Source organism: Staurois parvus, unplaced genomic scaffold (assembly GCF_062004578.1).
Source record: "Staurois parvus isolate SC_StPar_1 unplaced genomic scaffold, SC_StPar_1.0 ptg000546l, whole genome shotgun sequence".
NCBI classification, from domain to species: Eukaryota; Metazoa; Chordata; class Amphibia; order Anura; family Ranidae; genus Staurois; species Staurois parvus.
In genome coordinates, this window is record NW_028318342.1 from 1,493,576 (window position 1) to 1,515,763 (window position 22,188).

Sequence of the window (22,188 nt, forward strand, 5' to 3'; positions counted from 1 at the left end):
TGCCTTATCACAGATGCTGTCTGATCCTCCCAGCAAGGCAACTCTTAATGTACAATTATACCTCAAAAGAACTTCCTAGGGGCCACAAGTACCAAGACATTCTTTAATCTCCTCAAAGATTTGTATGATAATGACCCATTTCCTAATCATCCTCCTAGGCACATTAAACTGTTACTAAACCCACAACAGTAAAATCAGTCTATTTATGCAATAAAGCATGCTTGTTATACTCACTGTTGAACCTAAGGGGTTAATACTCTACATTGTGTAAAAAGGCCATCTGATCCTGACTTCTCTGCACCTCCTCTTGTTCAAATGTCCACATCTTTTCTCCTGATAAGACAGACTGAACCATAGCCATTCTGCACATGCTCAGTTTAGTGTGTATTGCGAGAGTTTTTTTTTCTTTGGAGAGTGCATGTGATCAGCACAGGGCCAATCAGCACTGTCCAGACAGAGGTCAGGGGTTTTGCATCCTCCTAGAGCAGAAAGAACACTCCTCTTACAAGATTTAACCAGTTCTCTGCTGGACACTGATAGAAGTAACAAGACTGCTCTAACTGCTGATGAGAAAAGGTATTTAACAGTTTATATTTACTAAAATAACTGCACTTCCATGTTCTGTGTACTATGGGAGACTAGACATAGTGAATGCAGAGTCCTGGGTTTAGTAACACTTTAACCTTGAATACAAGAACAGCATTTGGACTCAAGCACATCATCTCAATATCCCTGTGTCTGCTCGGGTTAAGCCCTCAAGTTAGTTCATGAGCCTAAACTTGTGGGCCATCTTGGGGTTTCTAAGACTTTTGTCACATTGCTTTTGGTGGCCTTGTTACAAGAAAAATGTCAAGAGCTATGTGGCCTTGTGCCTGAAGTGCATGCAATAAAACACCCCAAGCATCTCCTTTGGGGTTTCTCCAGCCACTCCATGTTCCACCAAAACTTTGGGGATCCATTTCTATGGACTTTGTGTTTAATTTACCTCCTTCAAAAGAAATGACCACTATCATGGTAGTCATCAAGAATCCCAGTAACATGGCTCATTTTATACCAGCTAAGGGGGTGCCTTCTGCTAAATAAACTGATGGTCTGAAAAGTCTTTACTACATGGAATTCCTAATGATGTGGTTTCTGCGAGAGGAGTACAGTTTACTCCAAAATTTTGGAAAAGCTTTTCTTCAGCTTTAGGTGTTGCAGTTAATCTGTCCTCTGCTTTTCATCTTCAGTCTAATGGTCAGACCGTGAGGACCAGTCAAACTTTGGAGCAGTACCTTTGATGTTTTGTCAATTATCTTTGGGATGACTGGGGGGGACTATCTTCCTGCTGCAGAATTTTCTTATAACAATTCTAAACATAGCTCCACCTCCCAAAGCCCTTTTTACTTAAATGTCGGGTATCATCCAGTTTTTATTCCTGATCACCTTATCTCAGCTCTAATTCCTGCTGTTACCAACAGATTAACTACATTACAGGAGATTCAGAAGTTGAGGGAGGCTCAGGAATGTTACAAGAAGGCTGCTGACAGACATTGCAGATCACTTCCTACCTTGAGGGAGGCTCTGGAATGTTACAAGAAGGCTGCTGACAGACATTGCAGATCACTTCCTACCTTTCACATAGGCGGCAACTGAAAATTTGAAGGTTCATATTTTATTACCAAAGTTAGCCCAAAAGTTTGTAGAACCTTTCCAGATTTCTGCTCAGATTAATCCAGTCACCTTTCACTTAAAACTTCCTGACAGTATGAAGCTTCATCCTGTTTTTCATATATTGCTACTCAAACCATTTCATGAAAATCTTTTCTCTGGAAGAATTCTTCCATCTCCTCCACCTGTTGAGGTACAGGGTGAAGACAAAATTGGTGTGGAGAAGATTCTTAATTTCAGGATCTTAAGGAACAAATTGCAATATCTGGTTCAATGGGAAGGATATGGGCCAGAGGAGAATTCTTCGGAGCTTGAGGAAAACGCTCATGCCCCAAGATTAATAAGAGAATTCCACCAGAGGTTTCCTCACAAACCTGTCCCTAAGATGTCCAGGGGACATTCTGGAAAGAGAGGAGTACTATTAGTGTCTGGGTCCGAACCTGGGACTTCTGCTTTGTTGGACAATGGGATTTATTTACTAAAGGTGGAGAGTGGAAAATCAGGTGCACTTCTGCATAGCAACTAATCAACTTCCAGGTTTTATTGCCAAAGCTTATATGAACAAGCTTAGGTTAGAATCTGATTGGCTACCATAAACAGGCGCACGAGATTCTGAGTGAACCAGCTTTAGTAAATCTCCCCCTATGTCTCTTTTTGCTGAGCCTCCTGGAATGCTGGACAGCTCCCTGGACAATTACTTGAATGATCCTGCTATGAACTTGTTTGTCACGAACCTTGAACTCTTTGCTTCACTTCCTGATTTAAGCCATGTCTCTGCACTTCCTGTTTACCAGATTATTGTGCTCTTCTCAGTCAATATCTTTCTCCTGTCTTCCCTGCGGCCGTCCATATTTTGCTATCACTCAAAACTGACCTTTGGCTTTTTACTGACTACGCTTCTGTTTAATCCTTACCTGTGTAATACGCTACTGGATCTCGGCTTGCTCACTTCCTGGTGGGGCAATCCCGAGGATCTCACCCTGGTGCTAACATGCAGCAAAACCCATCTCCACCATGAGGAGCTCTGGTGAACACCGGTTAGTAATTAGACTCCGCACCTCAGGTGAGTCCATGTCATCCACCAGGGTGACCTGCCTGTGTACATATCCTGCTGATTTCTGTGTGAGCCTTTCCACTGATATAGCATCTTCTTCGACTGAGAGACCAACACAGATCCACTCCTAAAATAGTTAGTGCGTTGTATTGTATTGTATTTTACAAAAATTCAATAAATAGAACTTTAAAAAAAAAAAGAATAATGGGAGGAAGAGAGCACATCACTCTACCAGACCCTTACTTAGCTGACCCCAAGCCTGAAACCATAGAAGCCTTGCCAAGAAATATGGCTGTGGGAACACTCTGTGGCCCAACTGCAACATGACGTATAAAATGAGGCAATGAGAAATCAGGAAAGTATGGCATGGCATATGGAATAAGGTGGAGTGGAGTACAGATTGTGCAATATGGCATATGGAATGAGGCAGTCCTGAATGTGGAATGTAGAGCATAGTATATAGAATGAGGTGGTATGGAGTAGGGCACATACAGCATGGCATATAGAATGAAAGGGTGCAGAATAGATAACATAGAGCATGGCATATAGAATGAGGTGGTGCAGAATCAGAAATGCACAACGTACTAGCAGAGATATTTTTCATTGCCAGAGCATTTTCTGCATTTTTTGCACACGTTTAAAAATAATTTTAGGCCTGAAGTTTACACAAAACCCCCAAACATTATATATTTTCTGAAAGCAGACAACCTATAGAAAAAAATAATGGTATTTCCAATGTGTCACACAATATTGCCGCAAAAGTCTACCAAATGTTATATTTTAGTAAAAAAACACTAAAGTGAATATTAGGGCAAACAAACACAATAAATTACTCAAATTGTTGGTAAACTATAAAAAATTAAGTTACGTAGAGTAAATAGACACCCAACATGTCAAACCTTAAATTTGTGTGCGCCCTTGAAATGGCGACAAACTTCATTACCCTAAATTTTCTATAGGCGATGCTTCAAAAAACCCTCCTACAGGTCATCAGTTTAGTGTTATGGAGGAGGTCTTTTACTACAATTGCTTTCACTCTGACATGCATGGCGATATGTAGCGTGTATCATAATCAACATTTTCATGCGTAGGTGCCCCCACGCTGCGTTTACATTCATACATGGGTATATGTGGGGTGGGGGGGCCTAAAACCTTTTTTTTGGGAGGGGGGATGTTATGTATGTTAATGATGAAATGATTTTTAGTTGACAGGTTCTCTTTAATAAGACATGCAGGGTCTAAAAGACCCTGAATGTCTCCTCTGAGCTCCACTGGATGTATTGTATTGGCAGATTGCATTGCAATATATCTTTCCCTGGCTAGAAAATGTTGTTTTCTGGGTCACAGAAAAAGGGTCATGTCCGCTCTCCTCTCTTCCCTCCACCTGCTGAAACCTGCTATTTCAGCCCTGGGCCCACAGATGGGCAAAAGAAGACTGGAATTTATGGTAGGGGGAGCAACATGTTTCTAGGGGCTGTGTAAGCAATCAGGCGGCAGTGCAGCTGCCCGACTTCTTCCACCTGACAAGCAAGAGTCTGCCTGCCATTTTTAGAGACACAGTCCGGTGGCTGCAGCCACGGGATTGTGTGTACACTCCCCCCCCCCCCCCACGCTGTCAGATCGCTGTCAGATCGATATGACTTACAGACGTGATTTCAGTGACACAAAAGCTAATCAGTCTTAAGGATGAGAAGAGTTTGCCCCTTTATTTAATTAGATCTTTGATAAGTTATTTCCTTTTAGCTCTGGGAGCCTTCACATCCAGGGTGAGCCATTGAGTCCCATATACATATTTGAGTTATACACTGTTTGTACTGGATATATTAAAGTTGTTTGGTAACTGTATAATTTTTTTGATATACCTTTAGACTGCCTTGGCGGTTGAAATCTCTTCATAAATCCCCTCTGAAGAAGCCCGTGAGGGCGAAACATGTAGGGAGTAACTACAATTATATAATCAAGTCTGAATTTTGGTTCCACCCTAAGTACTGAAATTGTTTTTATGTTTCTGTATTCTTTGTTTTAAAAAAAAATTATATATCTTTTTAATATGATTGGTGTTCATGTTCATGCACCCTGAAAGTCCCATCCTTCCTATTGAATATCCTTAATTCTAAGGGATGTGGTGCAATAAGCACATCTGGTTGCTTACTCTCCACTTTACTGTTTGCCTCTTTAAGTAAGCAGTGCCCCTTTCAGTCCTCCCTTCACTGCATACCAGCAGTGACAGACAGCTAAGCCACTCACTGTTGTCCATGTAAACAATGAGCCATGGCAGAGAAACACTTGCACTATTCACTTCCTTAGGGTAAAGCGTAAGCGTTCCTCTTCCCTGGCTCTTTGTTTATATGTGGCAGTAGTGATTGGCTACACTGTCTGTTCCTGTGGGCCTGCACTGAAGGGAGGTATGAAAGGGGCATAGCAATGGGGAAAACCATGTTCATGAGTGGTACAGTGCTCCACCCAGGAACTATACAGCCAGGACCTGTGCCTGCTGAAGAGAACTACTCAAGGAAGACTACTGTATATGCATGGGATGTAAGATGTGGAGTGTTAACATATAAAGTAACTCAGTTTCAGGGTACCTGTGTAAGACTTATATGCTTTACCCTTACTTCATATACTAGTCATTAGTTTTCTTTCTAATAACATTAAAAAAGTTCTTTAAAATCTTAAATGATGACCACCACGTGAGAAAATATATAAAGAGTTTTACCAAGTCCTCGGTCCTTGGTAAAACTCTGGGATCTGGAGCTTGGAGATTTCACAGTGATCTGGGTGGGAGGAAATCTCCAATCGTGGGAGCAGGGTTTAGGTATAACCAGGACACTGATTGTGCAGACATCCTTCTTGACAATCATTGGGTTGGTCGATGCAGAAAAACTGAAGCCTGGAGATTTGGTGTGTGAAGTATTGGGAAGAAAAAGGAGTCCCTGATCATTACTTCTAATGTTGAAATATTGAAATTCATGAGCACCTGTTATATGTTCTTGGTCATTTTGAAACGGAAGGAGATTGGAATATTATGGTCTGGTTAATCTTTTGATTCCATTGAAGAATGTCTATTAAGCCAAATTTGCCAACCATGAGAGTTAGACATGTCTGAATTCAACCACCAGGAGACAGATATCAGTTGGGTGGCAAGGAAATACTTTTGACAATCTGGAAGGGCCAGTCCTCCCTGCAAGGTAGGGCACAAAGTGGGTAATTTATAGCGGGGAAGGGGGGGGCATGGGCCCCAGAGGAAGGAGGAGAATAGCTTGTTTACTTGAGTAAGAAAATACTTGGCAATCCATTGTGGGAAATTGCGGAACAAGTAATTAAACTTAGGAAGAATTTTCAGTTTAAGGTTAAGATTAATGCGGCCGAAGAAGGACAGGGGGAGGTTCTCCCATACTTTCATTTTAGCTTTGACAGAGTGAACAACTGTGGTTAAATTAAGAGAAATATATCAAATTTACCTCACGTGAGACAACCACCCCTAGATATTTAAATTCCCCCACTCATTGGAGGTCCGGTGACACAGGGCGTTGAGCCATTTGCTCTATTGCAAAGAGCTTGGATTTAGTCCAGTTGATTCTTAGTCCCATCACAACTGAAAAAGTATTCAAAATATGTAACGTGCCCTGTAGAGAGGGGTCAGCATCATTAAGAAAAAGCAGAATGACGTTCACATACAGGACTACCCTCTCCTCCAGCTGTGCCAACCGCAGGCCTTTAATAAGCAGTGACACATAGAGAGCCTCAGCTAATGGTTCCATGGCGATAACAAGGAAGGCCGGAGAGAGAGGGCAACCCTGCCTTGCACTCCTAGAGAATATGAACATAGAAGAAACAAGACCTCCCAGCCGAATGGCAGCTGCTGGAGAGCAGTAAATCATCTGCCACCAATGAATAAAAACCAGGGGAAACCCCATTCTCCAGAGAACCTCCCACAAATAAAGCCACTCTACGGTGTCAAATGCCTTTTCAATAACAAGTGACTCTGGAGCCCTGATTAATGTGCGAAGCATGGAGATTTGTAAATATTTTAAATGGTTAATCAAGCATAGTCATACTAGGTATCTTTATCATGAAATCAATACTCTGATGGTGATGCTATACTATGATTTTTTATGATCTGTTATATGGTATGTCTACATGTGAAAATTTGACATAATAAAGAGTTTGTACTTTTTACAATTTTTTGTTATATATTTATGCCCTTAAAGTCCCAAGTTTTATAGGGAGTCTCTCTTTCTTCATTTATCTTGCAATTTTGGGAATGTTGGCTACTGATCAGGAAACATCTTTCTTTTTTTTTATACCCTTTACATAGAAAACAAACTGGGAGCAGCTGCTACCAGTAACAGAGTTAAGTTCTGTAGGGAGCATCTGAAGAAGTGTCAATCTATATCAGGAGGGAAGGGGAAAGAAGGGGAGAGGAGTAGAGTATGGAAAGGGACCAAGAAGCTGATCTGTAGGGTGGTAAAAGACAACCTAGTAGCTGTCAAACTGAGGGGGAAAAAATTAAAATGACAGTGTAGGACACTCTGAAGATAGGAGAGGACATGTTGGCTCTTGTTGAGGTGCTCCATGATGGACAGGATGCATAGGTCAGAACCAGCTTGGAAAGACTCCTGAAGAGACCTTCCCCAGAACCCAAATCAGGGGAAAAAATGTGCTATTGGGTTATAGAACAAAAGGTAGGAAAGTCACGTAACAAAGCAATCAGAAAACAGTGAGGCTATAGAGCCCAAATACTTGCTGTGGCATAGAGCTTGAAGATCAAAGAAGTAGGACACAGCCAAAGTCGTGACGGTTTTTGCGGGGAGTTGAAGAACCAGGTTCTGCTCCCATCCACCACGCAGAGTTTGCTGTAATATAGACGGATGAACTTGAGGCCCTTGCACAGCTTCATAAAGGATCAGCGACATTGTTGAATCTCCAGAAAGTAGTCTGGGAAGAGAAGGATCTTGGCATTCACGTATTGCAGATCTTGTTTCACCCTAGTTGCCAGGATCCTATCCCAGTCATGACAGTTAAGTAGCGGAAGCATAAAGGGCTGTGTAGGTGCACCAGGAAGTGGCAGCATTGGAGGAACACTGTGGGCCCATTTCACAACGAAGGTGGGTGGCATGGCAGGAAGATCAAACAGGGTAGTGAGGAAAGTCTCAGTGAATTCTGGAGCTGGAACCCTGTTTTTTTTCTGGCAGGCCAAGGTTGCGGATGTTGAGAGGGACTGAGAGCCTCATGTTCAAGATGGCTGCTGGCAATGGAGAGAGGTGGGGAGCGCTTGTGGGATGAACGCAGCTTGCTGGTAGACAGTGGAGGAGCTTGTGGGGTGCTGTATGTTCTTCTAGAGCCCAGGGTGCTGGTTAGAGAGCACAGGGTGGAGAGAAGAGAGCCAGAGGAAACAAAAGGATAGAGACAGGATTGAAGCTCAGATGCCACATGTCCAATCAGTCTCACATCCCGGCCTATGTTTGTTATTTTAATAAACAAATGTATACCTTTACAATCACATTAAACTGTGCGTCTCTGGAGCAGTAGCTGTACCGAAGAGGCTTCCACATTCACCAGCTATATATTCAGGGTTAATATACTGTACCTCTATCAACAAAGTTATATATATATACTGTATACATATATACACAATCAATTGATTTTGTATTTAACAGTGATGAATACAGCCATACACAGTGTATCGCATTTGAAATGGGTTACTGGATTTGAGAAGGCGAGGGTGGCTTACTGCACCGATACACAAGAATGAAGAAGCAATGAGTAAAACTCATGGTCTATACGGTTTGTTATTTTGTTTGTTTTGTTTGGCAGAGCTGCCACATCTATAATGATATCCAATTTTTGTTTGTCAAACAGCCCAGGTCCAAACCAACGTAATCTGTGTGAGAAGTATTGGGACAGCAATTGCTCGCTGCTCGCTAAAATGCAAAGTGATAGGCTGTTTCTGACTTCAATAATGGATAGTTATGGACCCATACATGTTGTAAAATATAAAGCTACAATCTGTGGGCCCAAACATGCTGAAAAACCACAAACACTCTGTAAATGGGTGTCAGAAAAGTGGCATGATTCCTTATCTACAGTATATAATTGTTTCTTATCAGTGACCCGGAAAGAAGTGCAGCTAATGAATCAGCAAAATCACTATCATTTTCCAAAGTAGGTCAAAGATGGCGATCTTTGTTATTCCTTTTAAAGTTGCAGGACTCCCCCAGACTATATAGTGGCCCCACAATGGGGGAATTGTTTCTTAATTTCCAATGTGTGGTGACTAGATTAGTAGAAACTTATTTTTGCTAAATTTGATTTACCTGAATATTTGCAGGTATATCTGTTTAGATCTGGGAAGAAATATAGAATCATGCCATTTAGGAATCCAGGTAATTGTAACATATGCATTTCTAAACCTCCTCAACTGACAAAATCTGCATGCATATACTGTAGTCAGGGAACTAAATAAAAGAAAATTTTCAAATGAATTCTCTTAGCATGGCTCATAATAACATGCAATAAAAATTACATTGTAAGATGAATACAGGAAGAAGTGTAATTAAAGATAATAAAGTAACTTTTTATTAAAAAAGGAAACATTATTGGCAAGCACATGGAGCAAAAATGAAGAACAATACACTAAATTTTATCAGATTGTCTTTGCAAGTCTGTAGACAGTACTTAGTATACAAAATTAAAGATTCAATTTAAGCGTATAGAATTTAAATTATCTCATGATGGTCATACTCAGAGAAATGTTCTTTCTTCCATGTGTGAACTTTATTGAATCAATCTCTTCTATTGAGTTGTTGACCTCCTAGACATACAACAATTTACTGTAAATGAGTAACAGCTCTGTATAAATTAGGTCTTCTCTGATAACTTGCTGATATGATTTTTTTTTTTAGCACAGTGATTTTAGCAACAAATTTCAACAGCTAAAAGGAAAACATGTTTGAAGCATGGTTCAGTTTTCTATTTTTTTCATTTGGAGTGATAATAGCTGTCAAAAGTAATTTCCTTTTAATCAAGTATATCTGAGCCTACAAACACTGTGGCTTACAAAGCCAACAAAATTGCAAAATGCAAACAAAATCAGTCTTGTTTAGTAGGTCAAAGAGCAAAGTGTAAAATGTAATAGCCTGTGGCAATCAGTTATTTTAGAAATCTTTTTAGATGAACAGAGTGAATAATAGAAAGCAATTGATATGGATTGCTGGATTTTGAAAAACAAATGTTGCACATTATCTTAATATTTACATTTTTAAAATAACTGTATGTAAGCAAATGTATACAAAGAATATATAACAAAATATGTTTGCAATATTTGTTGCAAAATACTGATTTGGGGTATAATTTATTCCTTCAAAGAATTGCATAGTAAGGCTTTAACCACTCGCCCTCCAGAGGATTTACCCCCCTTCCTGACCAGGCCATTTTTTTGCTATTCGGCATTGTGCTATTTCAACTAGTAATTGTGCAGCAATGCTGTACATAAATAAAATTTATGTTATTTTTTCACACAAATAGAGCTTTCTTTTGGTGGTATTTGGTCACTTATGGGTTTTTTATTTTTTGCACTATAAAGAAAAAAATACCGAAAATCTTGAAAGAAACAATATTTTCTCATTTCTGTTATATAAAATAATCAATAAACTCAAATTTCATCATAAATGTAGGCCAACGTGTATTTTACTATATGTCTTTGGTAAAAAAAAATCCCAATAACTGTATATTAATCGGTTTGTGTGAAAGTTATAGCGTCTACAAACGATGGTATAGATACTGGAATTTACACAGCTTTTACTTTCTGAATTCCTATCACATTTCTTGAGGTGCTAAAATGCTAAAATGACCCCTTCTCAGAAAGTAAACACCCTAATCTTTTTGCTGAGGGGCATGGTGAGCCCATGGAAGATTTGTTTTTCCACAAGTTTTTGGAAAAATGACAAAGTTGTCACTTAAATGGGATATTGCTCACACATGCCATGGGCATATTTGGAATTACACCCCGAAATACATTCTGCTACTTCTCCTGAGTATGAGGATACCACGTGTGTGAGACTTTTTGGGAGCCTAGCCACATACAGGAGCCTGAAATCGAATGAACCCTTTGAAAGTCTGAAGGTGCGTAACTTCCTCATTTCACTTTCTCACTACCTATCACAGTATTTTAGGCCCTGAAATGCCAGGATAGCACCAACCCCTCCCCCCACATGACCCCTTTTTGGAAAGTAGACATACCAAGGAATTTAATAAGAGAAATGCAAGTATTTTGTAGATTTATTTTTTTCTCACAAGGTTTTGAAAAAGAAAAAAGAAAAGAAAAAATATGTTTTCGTCTTCTTTCTTCATTTTCCAAAAAATTGTGGCAACAAATGAGATCTGAATCTCAAATGAGAAATACTCAACATGCTTCTTATCAAATTCCTTGGGGTGTCTACTTTCCAAAAAGGGGTCATTCGGAGGTGGGGGGTTTTACTATTCTGGTATTTTAGGGCCTCCGAAACTGTGATAGGTAGTCAGGAAGAGTAATGAGGAAATAAAGCCCTTTAAAAGCCTAAAGGTCTTTTTTGGATTTTGGGGTCCTGTACTTGGCTAGACTGCCAAAACATCTCTCACATGTGGTATTCCCATACTCAGGAGAAGTAGCAGAATGTATTTTGGGGAGTAATTCCATATATACCCATGGCATCTGTGAGAAATATATCATTTAAATGACAACTTTGTGTAAAAAGAAGAAAACAAAATGTGTCATTTTCCAAAAACTTGTGGAAAAAAAAAATTCTCCTATTGACTCATCATGCCTCTCAGCAAATAGTTTGGGGTGGCTACTTTCCAAAAAGTGGTCATTTGGGGGGAGCATTTTTATTAGATGTTTATGCCACACATCACTCACTCATCTAACCACCTGAAGAACAAGCCTTTTTTGACACTTTTTGTTCACATGAAAAAAAGCTGTATTTTTTGCTAGGAAATTACTTTGTACCCCCCAAAATTATATATTTTTTAAAGCAGACACCCTAGTGAAGAAAATGGTGGGTGCTGCAATTTTTATGTCACTTAATACTCACACAGTGATTTTTCAAATGCAAATTTTTGAAAAGAATACACATTTTTTTTACTTTTAATGTACAAAAACACAATATATTGGCCAATTGTTTGTAATATATAAAAGATGATGGTATGTTGAGTAATACATGCCAAACATGACATGCTTTAAAACTGTGCACACCCCGTTCAATAATGACAAACTGCATATATTTTTAATATCCATAGGTGATGCATTAAAAGCATTTACAAGCTACCATTTTAGATTTACACAGAAGGGCTATTGCTAGAATTACTGCCCTCAATCTGGCGTTTGCAACGATATCTCACATGCATTTTTTTAACACTTTTATTGTTATCACATTGAATGTAAATATCCCCTGTGACTTTAATAGGCAGTGACAGGTATTCTTTTCTGATAAATCTGGGGTCTATTAGAATCTAGATATCTCCTCTACCCTTACATCATCGGATCTCAACAAAATTGGTGTGATCAGATTCTTTCCAAATTTAAAAATGGCGCTGTTTATATCCTGCAAAACTGAAGTGATGAACTTTATCGTGGCTTCTGGTTTCTTAAACTATAGATATGATTGGTACCATTCTGGCCTCCAATCAGCTTCATGGTCAGCTGGCAGAAACACCGGCTGCATTCTCAGGTTCCCTCGATGGCACGAGACTGCCCAAGAAAGCCGTGGAAGGCAGCGGGGGGGGCATCTTTTCCCACTGCTTGTAAAAGCAATCCTGCAGCTAATTCGCCACTATGATTGTTTTTATATAAAAGCTGTTCGCTGGCTAAAAAAAATGATACCAGGATGATGCCTGCAGCTGTAGGCATCTTCCTGGTATAACCAAAGTCCAGTGATGTACCAGCATGTTGCTGGTCCTTGTTGGGTATATAATTTTTTTTTAAAGAAAAGAAAAAATTTATGCCAGAAATAGTGTGTGGTATGCCCACCATTAGAATATACTACCCTGCATCCACCCACCTCTATTCATTTCGATCAATGTGGATGAAGAAATCTCTGCCAAATTTTTTTTAAAAATATATGGTGAAGCACAGGGGCCTTCCACCCACTTGCCACCCCAGATCCCCATGAATGGCCATATATGCTCTTTTTTAACTGCGGATGAAAAATCTCATCCAATAGCGCTGCACACACTGACATATATTCTGAGAGCAAGACCCTGTTGCTTTCAGAATAAACAGATCGGTGCTGCATCTGAATGTAATCCTGCAAAGAAACCTTCAGTGGTTAACAATAAAGCAGTAACAATGAAACAGTATCAATAAAACAGTAACTCGACAATAAAACGACAACTATTTTTGTTTTTTTAATTTTTTTTTTACTTTTTATTTTTTGTTTTTCCTTACTTTTTTTTTTCATCATTTTTAACTTCCAGAAGGTAAAGTCTCTCAAAATGCGACAGCCAGTTTCCTGACTACCTAACATTTTTTGAGACCCCGTGCATAGTCCCTAGACTGTGCCATGCTCTACCCTTCTACCCTATACTAATAGTCCAGTCTAGTGTATGGTTGTGACGGAAGCAGTCCTTGAGGCAGAGACCAAGTTGGCCAGGACAGGAGGGACAAAAAAGCAGGTGTCATGCCTAATTCCATGTCTGCTACAGACACATCTTTTTTAGGGTGCCTTATAGGTTGGGGTACCAGAAATGGCATTGGGAAAATGCCTCACATGCAGCCGGCTCACTGCATCTCTGTTGGGGGTTTGGGCCACAGCACCTTCTGAATACAAAAGGGCAGTGATGATCTCTTCCTGGAATTGTAGGAAGGATCCACTACGTCCAGTTGTTTTGTAAAGCACAAATGCTTTATATAGAGCCAATTGAATTAAACAGACACTTTTTTGTACCAGCATCTGGCTTTATGGGAAACTGAGTATGGCTTCATCATCTGGTCATTGAAATCCACCCCTCCCATGTTAAGGTTATAGTTGTGGACACAGAGGGGCTTCTCAACAACACCAACTGCTGTGGAAATTTGGATGGTTGTGTCTGCGTGAATGGAAGACAGAACAAAAACATCTCCTTTGTCTTTACACTTCACTGTGAGCAATTGATCATTTTTTAAGTAGGCTTTTTGCCCCTTTCTAAGAGGGATATTTACAAGCCATTGGTGTTAGCCTCAGCGATTAGGTCGCACGGTGCCACATGCGCCAAGTCCAAGATTGTATAAATGTCTAAATAGTGGAACGCTTGTATAAAAATTGTCCACGTATAAGTGGTACCCCATATGGGAAAAGGGTGACACAAAGTCCCAAACTATCTTGCCACTGCTCCCCATGTAGTATGGGCATCTGGGGGGGGGGGTGTCTCCCTCGTAAATCTGTAAATTACATATATAGCCTGTTATCCTCTCACAGGTCTTATATATTTTGACCCCATATCTGGCATGCTTGCTGGGGAGAAATTGTTTGAATGCAAGGCGGCCAGAAAAATTAATGAGGGATTCATCAACACAGATATTTTGCTGGGGAGAATACACACCTGTAAATTTCTGGTTAAGGTGAGTTATGGGGAGCTGAATTTTGTGGAGCTGGTCAAATTCAGGGACACCCCAAGGTCGACAGAGTGTATTGTGGTTGAAATGCATAAATTGCATTATATTTTCATATCTATGCCTGGCCAGCAGAGAACACAAACACATAATGAATCAGGTCTGTGGACCAATACAACCGCAATTCATTTTTTTTAGTAATGCCCATGTTTAGGGTTAGGCACAAAAAAGCTAAATTCTGAAACTGTAATAGGTTTCGATGCAAATGGTCTGCCAAGGTTTGAATTTGAGGTTGGCGGCGATAAATTGTTGTGCATATAAATTGCTATGATCCACAATCAATTCATACAGATCTTTCATGAAAAATAGCTCCAAAAATTCAAGGGGAGTCAGGGGCGGACTGACAACTCATGGGGCCCCCGGGCAATAGGGGATCAAGGGGCCCCTGTGTCCTTGCCTAAACTCAAAAAAGCCTATGAAATAGGTACCAGGAGCATCTCATGGGGCTCCCTACTGATCCTGGGCCCTCAGGCAGTGCCCGAGTTTCCAAATGGTCAGTCCGCCCCTGAGGGGAGTAATCAAATTTGCTGTTTCCACCTGAATTCTGGATTGGACAGTGAATGGGGAAAGTACAGGTGCTGCAGAATTTGTGGGCTGCCAATCATGATTTTGCAAGCACATCTGGAAGGACACCATGGACTCTATGGGCCTGTGTTTTCAAATCCTTTGTGGCTGCTCACCACTGCACCACCTTGTACTGCACTTATGGGACTCACCACCTCACCAAGTGATTCTGCAGTGCTGGTATGTAAAAGACCAGGATGTACTAGGCCGCTGGTGCTTGCCAGTTCACAAGGTAGAATGGCACTAGTACTGGCACTCTGCTGCATATGAGAATCATCATGCATTTGTACCACCTCAGCAACCTTGGAACTGGGTCTGGTACACCTGACCTTACCAGGGGCCTCTATTCCATCGTCTGAACTGTCAGGGTGCTGCTGCCCTTTTGCTCTCGCCTGACATGGTCAGAAACCTGTAGGCCTCTTCACTAGAGTACCTTGGACATTTTGGCCACTAAATTAATAGGTACCTAGTGCGACTCATGGAAAAAAGAGCACCTGGCTGTCAGGGACTGCTTGAACTGCTACAAAAAAAATGTACCTGCTAGTGCTAGCAGAGATCACGCCTGATCTTGCTAACCCTGCAGTTTTATGTGCAATGTATCAAGTGACAGTGATCTACTGACACTGCACTTGCTGGGAAAGAAGGGTGGGTTAAGCTTAGGGGCTAAATGCAGGTGCTGGCAGGTGCTGGGGCTAGTCCTGCTAACTCTGCATTTTTGGGGACACTATACTATCGGGAATGCTGCTATAATTCTGATCTGATCAATAGATATTGATCCATTCAGACACTATACTAGCAATGGAGAGTTATTGTGTATGTGAGAGTGTTCCTGGCAATCAAAGGTTGAAATGTGATGACTGATGTAGTGGCGGCCAATCTGATACTGTCTGGGAGGGACGCTAACTGACACTAATGCTATCTGAAGTCGCTTGTGGCACGAATACAGTGACCAGTAAAATCTGTACACTGTACTATTGACACTGGTGACAGGGCAGTGAAGGGGTTAACTGGGCGAGATCAGGGGGTTAAATGTGACCTAGCTGTGCTTTTGCTGTAAAAGTGTGCTGTTTTTACTCACATAGATATGCTTTCTTCTCTCTCTGGAAAGGAATGTGTCCCAGGGAGAGATCACATCATTTCCTGTGAAAGGTAAACACAGATACAGGAATATCTCTGATAGAATCAGCAGATCCATGCTGAACATCACTGACCTGAATCTGCTGATTGATTGGTGAAGCACCGAATTATGGAACCACTGGGCTGGCAGGGGCGCACAAACCTGGCCTGCAATCACAGCGGGAGTGTGGATCATGTATATATACGTGATTTTGTGCAGGGAATCCTCCCTGTAGCAGTAATCCTACTATAGGGTGAAGTTAAAATGGTTAAAGTGTTTGTTACCCCAACATTTCATATTCTTGAGATGTGTATGTTGTACCATATGCTTGTGTTTAAAAGTATCCTGTTCTCTTTGTATTTCTTCCATTGTGTGGAATACCTGGCAATCCTGCAAATCGCCCCACTTTCCTATTTCAAACTGACAACACTAGGCACAGGAACACATCCATGCCAGAGTAGTCAATTTTCTGGCTGTGCTGGGTACACAGCTTGACTGTCCTCGAATGGACTTGTGCTGACATACCCCTCTGCACAGCCTTCACTAAGAGGATCAGTGTATTTCTCTTTCTTTGCTCCTTGCTGACAGATCCCCCTGCAGTCTCCACCCCCAGATCTCTAAGCCCCTTATGCAGCTGAGAACAGAGGTCATGTGATCACTTACAAGTTTTACAAGGTGAGGGATCCCATAAACCTTAATTCTGAATTTGCTGATGTAAACATGTATAAAGACGAATATACTAGCCTGGCTGTTTAGGTAATATGCTAAAATTGCTGAATACTGAGAACAAAACAAATCATAATCTGGGTTACAGAAGCTGATCAGATGTGCACCACAAGGTTAGATGAGCAGGAAACTTAAATTGTTTTTTTTAAAATATGTAAAAAAAAATGTTAAGGAAGCTTTTAATTATGTTAAAAATATAGATGAAAAAAGAGTCATACATATATAATATTTACTTTACCTTGTTCATTTGGATGTGCTATTTTAGAGGACACAGATCTAAGAACTGCCATAGTGTAACCACTTGGAGCATGTAATATGCCACCTATGGAAGAAAAGCATGAACCAGTGTTTTGTTTTGTGTTTTCAAAAACCAAGCAATTAAAAGTACAGTTATTATTTATAAGCCATATAATAGCAACACATCGTCATCGTGTAATCACAAGGAGCATGTGAGATGAAAAGTATGAACTAGTATATTGTTTAGTTCAAATGTTTTTTATTGAAAAAATTTTAACAAAACAAGGTATAATGCGACAGTACGGTTCACATTGAGTATAGTAAGGTATGTATTCTGTAGTTTCCCTACCATTTGGCTAGGGACAGCATCAATATAAGTTTTGCTTACCTGAGAGGTATACTTGGTGTAGTGTGAACCAGGATTGGGTAAGGTGTTACGTATAGAGAGAGTAAGGGATAGGAGAGGGTTAGGGGAAGAAGAAGGGGGGGAGGGGAAGTGTATAGGGAGGGGGGAGAACCAGTCAATTACAAAGGTTCTTATATAGTATGGTTATATGGGTATCAATTTACAGTACAGTTAGGGTTTTGTAGCCATCGAGACCTGGTATATTGTTTAGTGCTTAAAAAAATAAGGTGTCCATTTATGAATGAATGAAAAGACGAGATCCTGATGATCTTGGCTGATCTCTCATTTGTGTCAGTTTATGAAGCTGAGATGAAGAGTGGAGAACATGTTTTTCACTTCTGTCCCAGCTTCTCCAGCCCAGAGGTGGAGAATCTGGATGAGAAGCTGCTGTGATGTGAGGAAGAAGGCTTCTTTCCTCCTAATATCAGCATCAGGTTAAAAACGAATATACATAATAACTATATATGTTTGTGTGTGTATGTATATATATATATACACACAGTTAAGGCCATATATATTTGGACAGTTTTAGTTTTTTCAGGTATTTACCAAAACATATTCAAGCTATAGTTATATAATGGATATGACTGAAAGTGCAAACTCTCAGGTTTAATTTGAGGGTATGTACGTCCAAATTGGAGGAAGAGTTTAGGAATTACAGCTCTTAAGAGTAACCATCTCCCTTTTTCAAAGGATCAAAAGTAATTGGACAATTGAATCAAAAGTTGTTTTGTGGCCAGTTGTAGGCTACTCCTTCATTATTACTTCATTAATTAAGCAGGTAAAAGGTCTGGAGTTTATTCTAAGTGTGGTATTTGCATTTGGAATCTATTGGTGTGAACCTACATCATGTGCTCAATGGAGCTGTCCATGCAAGTGAAACAGGCCATTGTAAGGCTTCAAAAATGAAACAAATCCATCAGAGGGATAGCAGCAACATTAGGAGTGACCAAATCAACAGTTTGGTACATTCTGAGGAAAGAAGAACGCACTGGTGAGCTCAGCAACATATAAAGTCATGGATGTCCATGGAAGACAACAGTGGTGGATGATGGCAGGATCCTCTCTATGGTAAAGAAAAACCCATTCACAACATCCAGACAAGGGAAGGGCACTCTCCCAGAGGTGGGCGTATTATTGTTGAAGTCTACAATCAAGAGAAGACTTCGCAAGAGCAAATACAGAGGGTTCACCACAAAGTGCAAACCATTCATAAGCCTGAAGAATAGAAAAGCTAGATTAGACTTTGCCAAAAAACAACTAAAAAAGCCAGACCAGTTCTGGAAAAGCATTCTTTGGACAGATGAAACTAAGATTAATCTGTACCAGAATGACAGGAAGAAAAAAGTGTGGAGAAGGCTTGGAACAGCTCATGATTCAAAGCACACAATGTCATCTGTAAAACATAGTGGATGTAAAACAGTGTGATGGCATGGGCATGAATGGCTTCTAGTGGCACTGGGTCATTGGTGTTTATTGATGATGTGACAGAAGGCAGAAGCAGCTGGATGAATTCTGCAGTGTGTAGAGATATACTGTCAGCCCAGATTCAGCCAAATGCAGCAAAGTTGAATGGATGGCGCTTCACAGTACAGATGAACAATGATCCAAAACACCCTGCAAAAGCAACCCAGGAGCTTTTGAAGGAAAATAAGTGAAATATTCTGCAATGGCCAAGTCAATCACCTGATCTCAACTCAACTCAACTCAATTGAGCTTGCATTTCACTTGCTGTAGGCAAAAGTAAAAGCAGAAAGAACTGAACACAGCTGCAGTTAGAGCCTGGCAAAAGGAAGAAAGGAGAAAGGAGGAAACCCAGTCTTTGGTAATATCCATGGGTTCCAGACTTCAGGCAGTCATTGCCAGTAAAGGATTCTCAACAAAATATTAAAAATGAACATTTTATTTATGATTATATTCAATTGTCCAATTACTTTTGGTCCCTTGAAAAAGGGAGGTGGCTACTCTTAAGAGCTGTAATTCCTAAACCCTTCCTCCAATTTGGATGTACCCTCAAATTAAACCTGAGAGTGTGCACTTTCAGCCCATATCCATTATATAACTATAGCTTGAATATGTTTTGGTAAATACCTGAAAAATCTAAAATTATGCCCGTGTCCAAATATATATGGACCTAACTGTATATAGTGTAGTTATACTGTATTGTGTCTTAGGCCCCATTCACATCTGAGCAATGCAAAATTGTGGGCAGAATTGTGAAATTTCGGATGCGATTCCAAATTGCACTAACATTGTGCCAAAATACACAGTGCACTTTTGTGTGCCATTCATTGTTACCCCAAATGCAGTTAGCAGAAATGCATTTGCCACACAATCGCTACAAACATACCAAAATGCACATTGCTAAAACACACAACGCTCCATGCCCAGAAAGGTTCATTTTGGCTTTTCGGGTCTTTTTTTTTAATGCACATTTCGGTATGGTTTTTTTAATGCCCATTTTAGTGTTTTTTTCAACACACATCTTTACATGTTTTTTAAAATGCTTTTTAGTGCATTTATATGTGTACCTTGGTGCTTCTTGTTGGAATACAGCGTTCATGTATTCTGTACGACAACTACATCAGTATTCAGCAGAGATATATTCTTCAAACAGTAGATGGCAGAGTTTATAAGTTTGTAACTGCATCTTTGGTACAACTCTATGCCTTTTCTCTAAATAAAAAGTTTCCTAATTGCAGTGAAGCAGAAAAGCACTGTGGACTGTGCACTGTCTGTTCCGTAGGGCTATATACAAAATTTCTAACACTTTTTACCATGTATTTTGCCTCATTTTTTTAACCCATGTGTTTACGTGCGTTCTGGTAATGTACACAAATAGGACTGAAACAACTATTTGACATGATCAATTATAACCGATTATGAAAATAGTTGTCAATTCTTTTCATAATCGATTAGTTGGGCAGTCGATCAGTTGTCATGCATACAGAATGCTTTGTTTACATATCAGAAAATACAGTGCAAAACACATACAGCTCAGTACACCATTCACACATGTCAATATACACGGTGTAGCACACATATGGCTCAGTACACTGTCCATACATGTCAGCCTAGGACCATGTGAATGTAAATTTGTGAGGATCAATGCCTCATAAGACATGTTGTCTTGAGCAGGGGAAGGAAGTGATAAAGGCGGACGTTTTTTACCTTACTATAGAGGCACTCCACAGTAAGGCACTCTATACTATACTTTGTTACTTGATATGGGTGCACTCTGAAGGCAGGAGGAGCCAGAAGAGCTGGTGGGGAACCCCAGAAGAGGATAATTGCAAAACCATTACACAGAACATGTAAGTATGCAAAAAAAAAACTTTTGCACTCACTTTAAGGTCTCTGTGCAGGGAAAATCAGCATTTGAACCCAGAAAAAGTAGAAGTTGGTAGATTGGAGATATAAAAAGGCATTACAATTAAATTTAATGTAAGAAGTTTAGCGGTATTGTGCATTAAACTTCTCAAAACCATCAATAAATCCCGAGAGGGGATTTTGGTTCTGCAAAGAGGTCTGTTCCTGAAGACTGCTCTCAGAAATATTTTAAAGGGTATGTCTACCTTTTGACCAAAAATAATAAAGCACATTTTTTTGCAGGTTAAAACATGTAAATTTATTATTTTTGGTTGCAGGAATCTGTAAAGCATTGCACTAGTGATCGGCAGATTGCTGGTGTCATGCAGGACTCCAGCAGACCCGTCAGTATATCTGCTTTCCTGTACAGGATGTACAGGCAGACAGGCATACTGACAGGAAGATTCAATGAACTACCAAAGTGCACCACAACGCTGTGGTAGTTCATTAAGAACTACAAGATAAACTCTGTACTCTACTCTAGTGGTCTTAAAATGTTTTCTTGCAACTGCTTTCATTACCTTAAGTATGTCTTATCTAGAGATGAGCGAATCGAACTTGGCGAAGTGGAATTCGTTTCGAATATTAGGAAAATTTCGATTTGCGCCGAATCTGAAAATTAGTAGACTTCGGATGCACGAATCGAAATTTTTCCAAAAATGGCGGCGACATGTGCGGCGACGGAGCGGGGATCTCTGGGAAGGCGCGCAGACAAAGCGCGCTGACCCATAATGCATTCATTCATGACATGTGATCGCATTAGCCAATCAGCAGCCAGCCAGCCAGCACTGTGTAATGGTCGAGCTATAAATTGCGGCCATTTTAGAATTCTCCATTAGCCTCCAGTCATTCAAGAGAGACAGACCACCTGTCTGTATTGAGGGACAGAGTTAGGGCCACAGAATCGTTACTTAGGGACACAGAACCGTTACTTAGGGACACAGAACCGTTACTTAGGGACACACAATCGTTACTTAGGGACACAGAACCGTTACTTAGGGACACAGAACCGTTACTTAGGGACACAGAATTGTTACTCAGGGACAGACACAGAATTGTTACTCAGGGACAGACACAGAATTGTTACTCAGGGACAGACACAGAATTGTTACTGAGGGACACAGAATTGTTACTGAGGGACACAGAATTGTTACGGAGGGACACAGAATTGTTACTGAGGGACACAGAATTGTTAGTCAGGGACACAGAATTGTTACTCAGGGACAGACACAGAATTGTTACTGAGGGACACAGAATTGTTACTGAGGGACACAGAATTGTTACTCAGGGACACAGAATTGTTACTCAGGGACAGACACAGAATTGTTACTGAGGGACACAGAATTGTTACTGAGGGACACAGAATTGTTACTCAGGGACAGACACAGAATTGTTACTGAGGGACACAGAATTGTTACTGAGGGACACAGAATTGTTAC

The 22,188-nt window shown here is 40.3% G+C and overlaps 1 protein-coding gene across 1 annotated transcript in view; it reads right to left on the minus strand.

Annotated features, from left to right (window-relative positions):
• Positions 1–22,188, minus strand: part of LOC149451205 (proton-coupled folate transporter-like) — a 395,966-nt gene that overhangs the window by 176,428 nt on the left and 197,350 nt on the right. Inside the window, exon 5 of the mRNA XM_089690900.1 lies at positions 16,976–17,059. Within this exon, the coding sequence (XP_089547026.1) occupies positions 16,976–17,059 (84 nt within the window). The remainder of the gene's footprint in view (positions 1–16,975; positions 17,060–22,188) is intronic.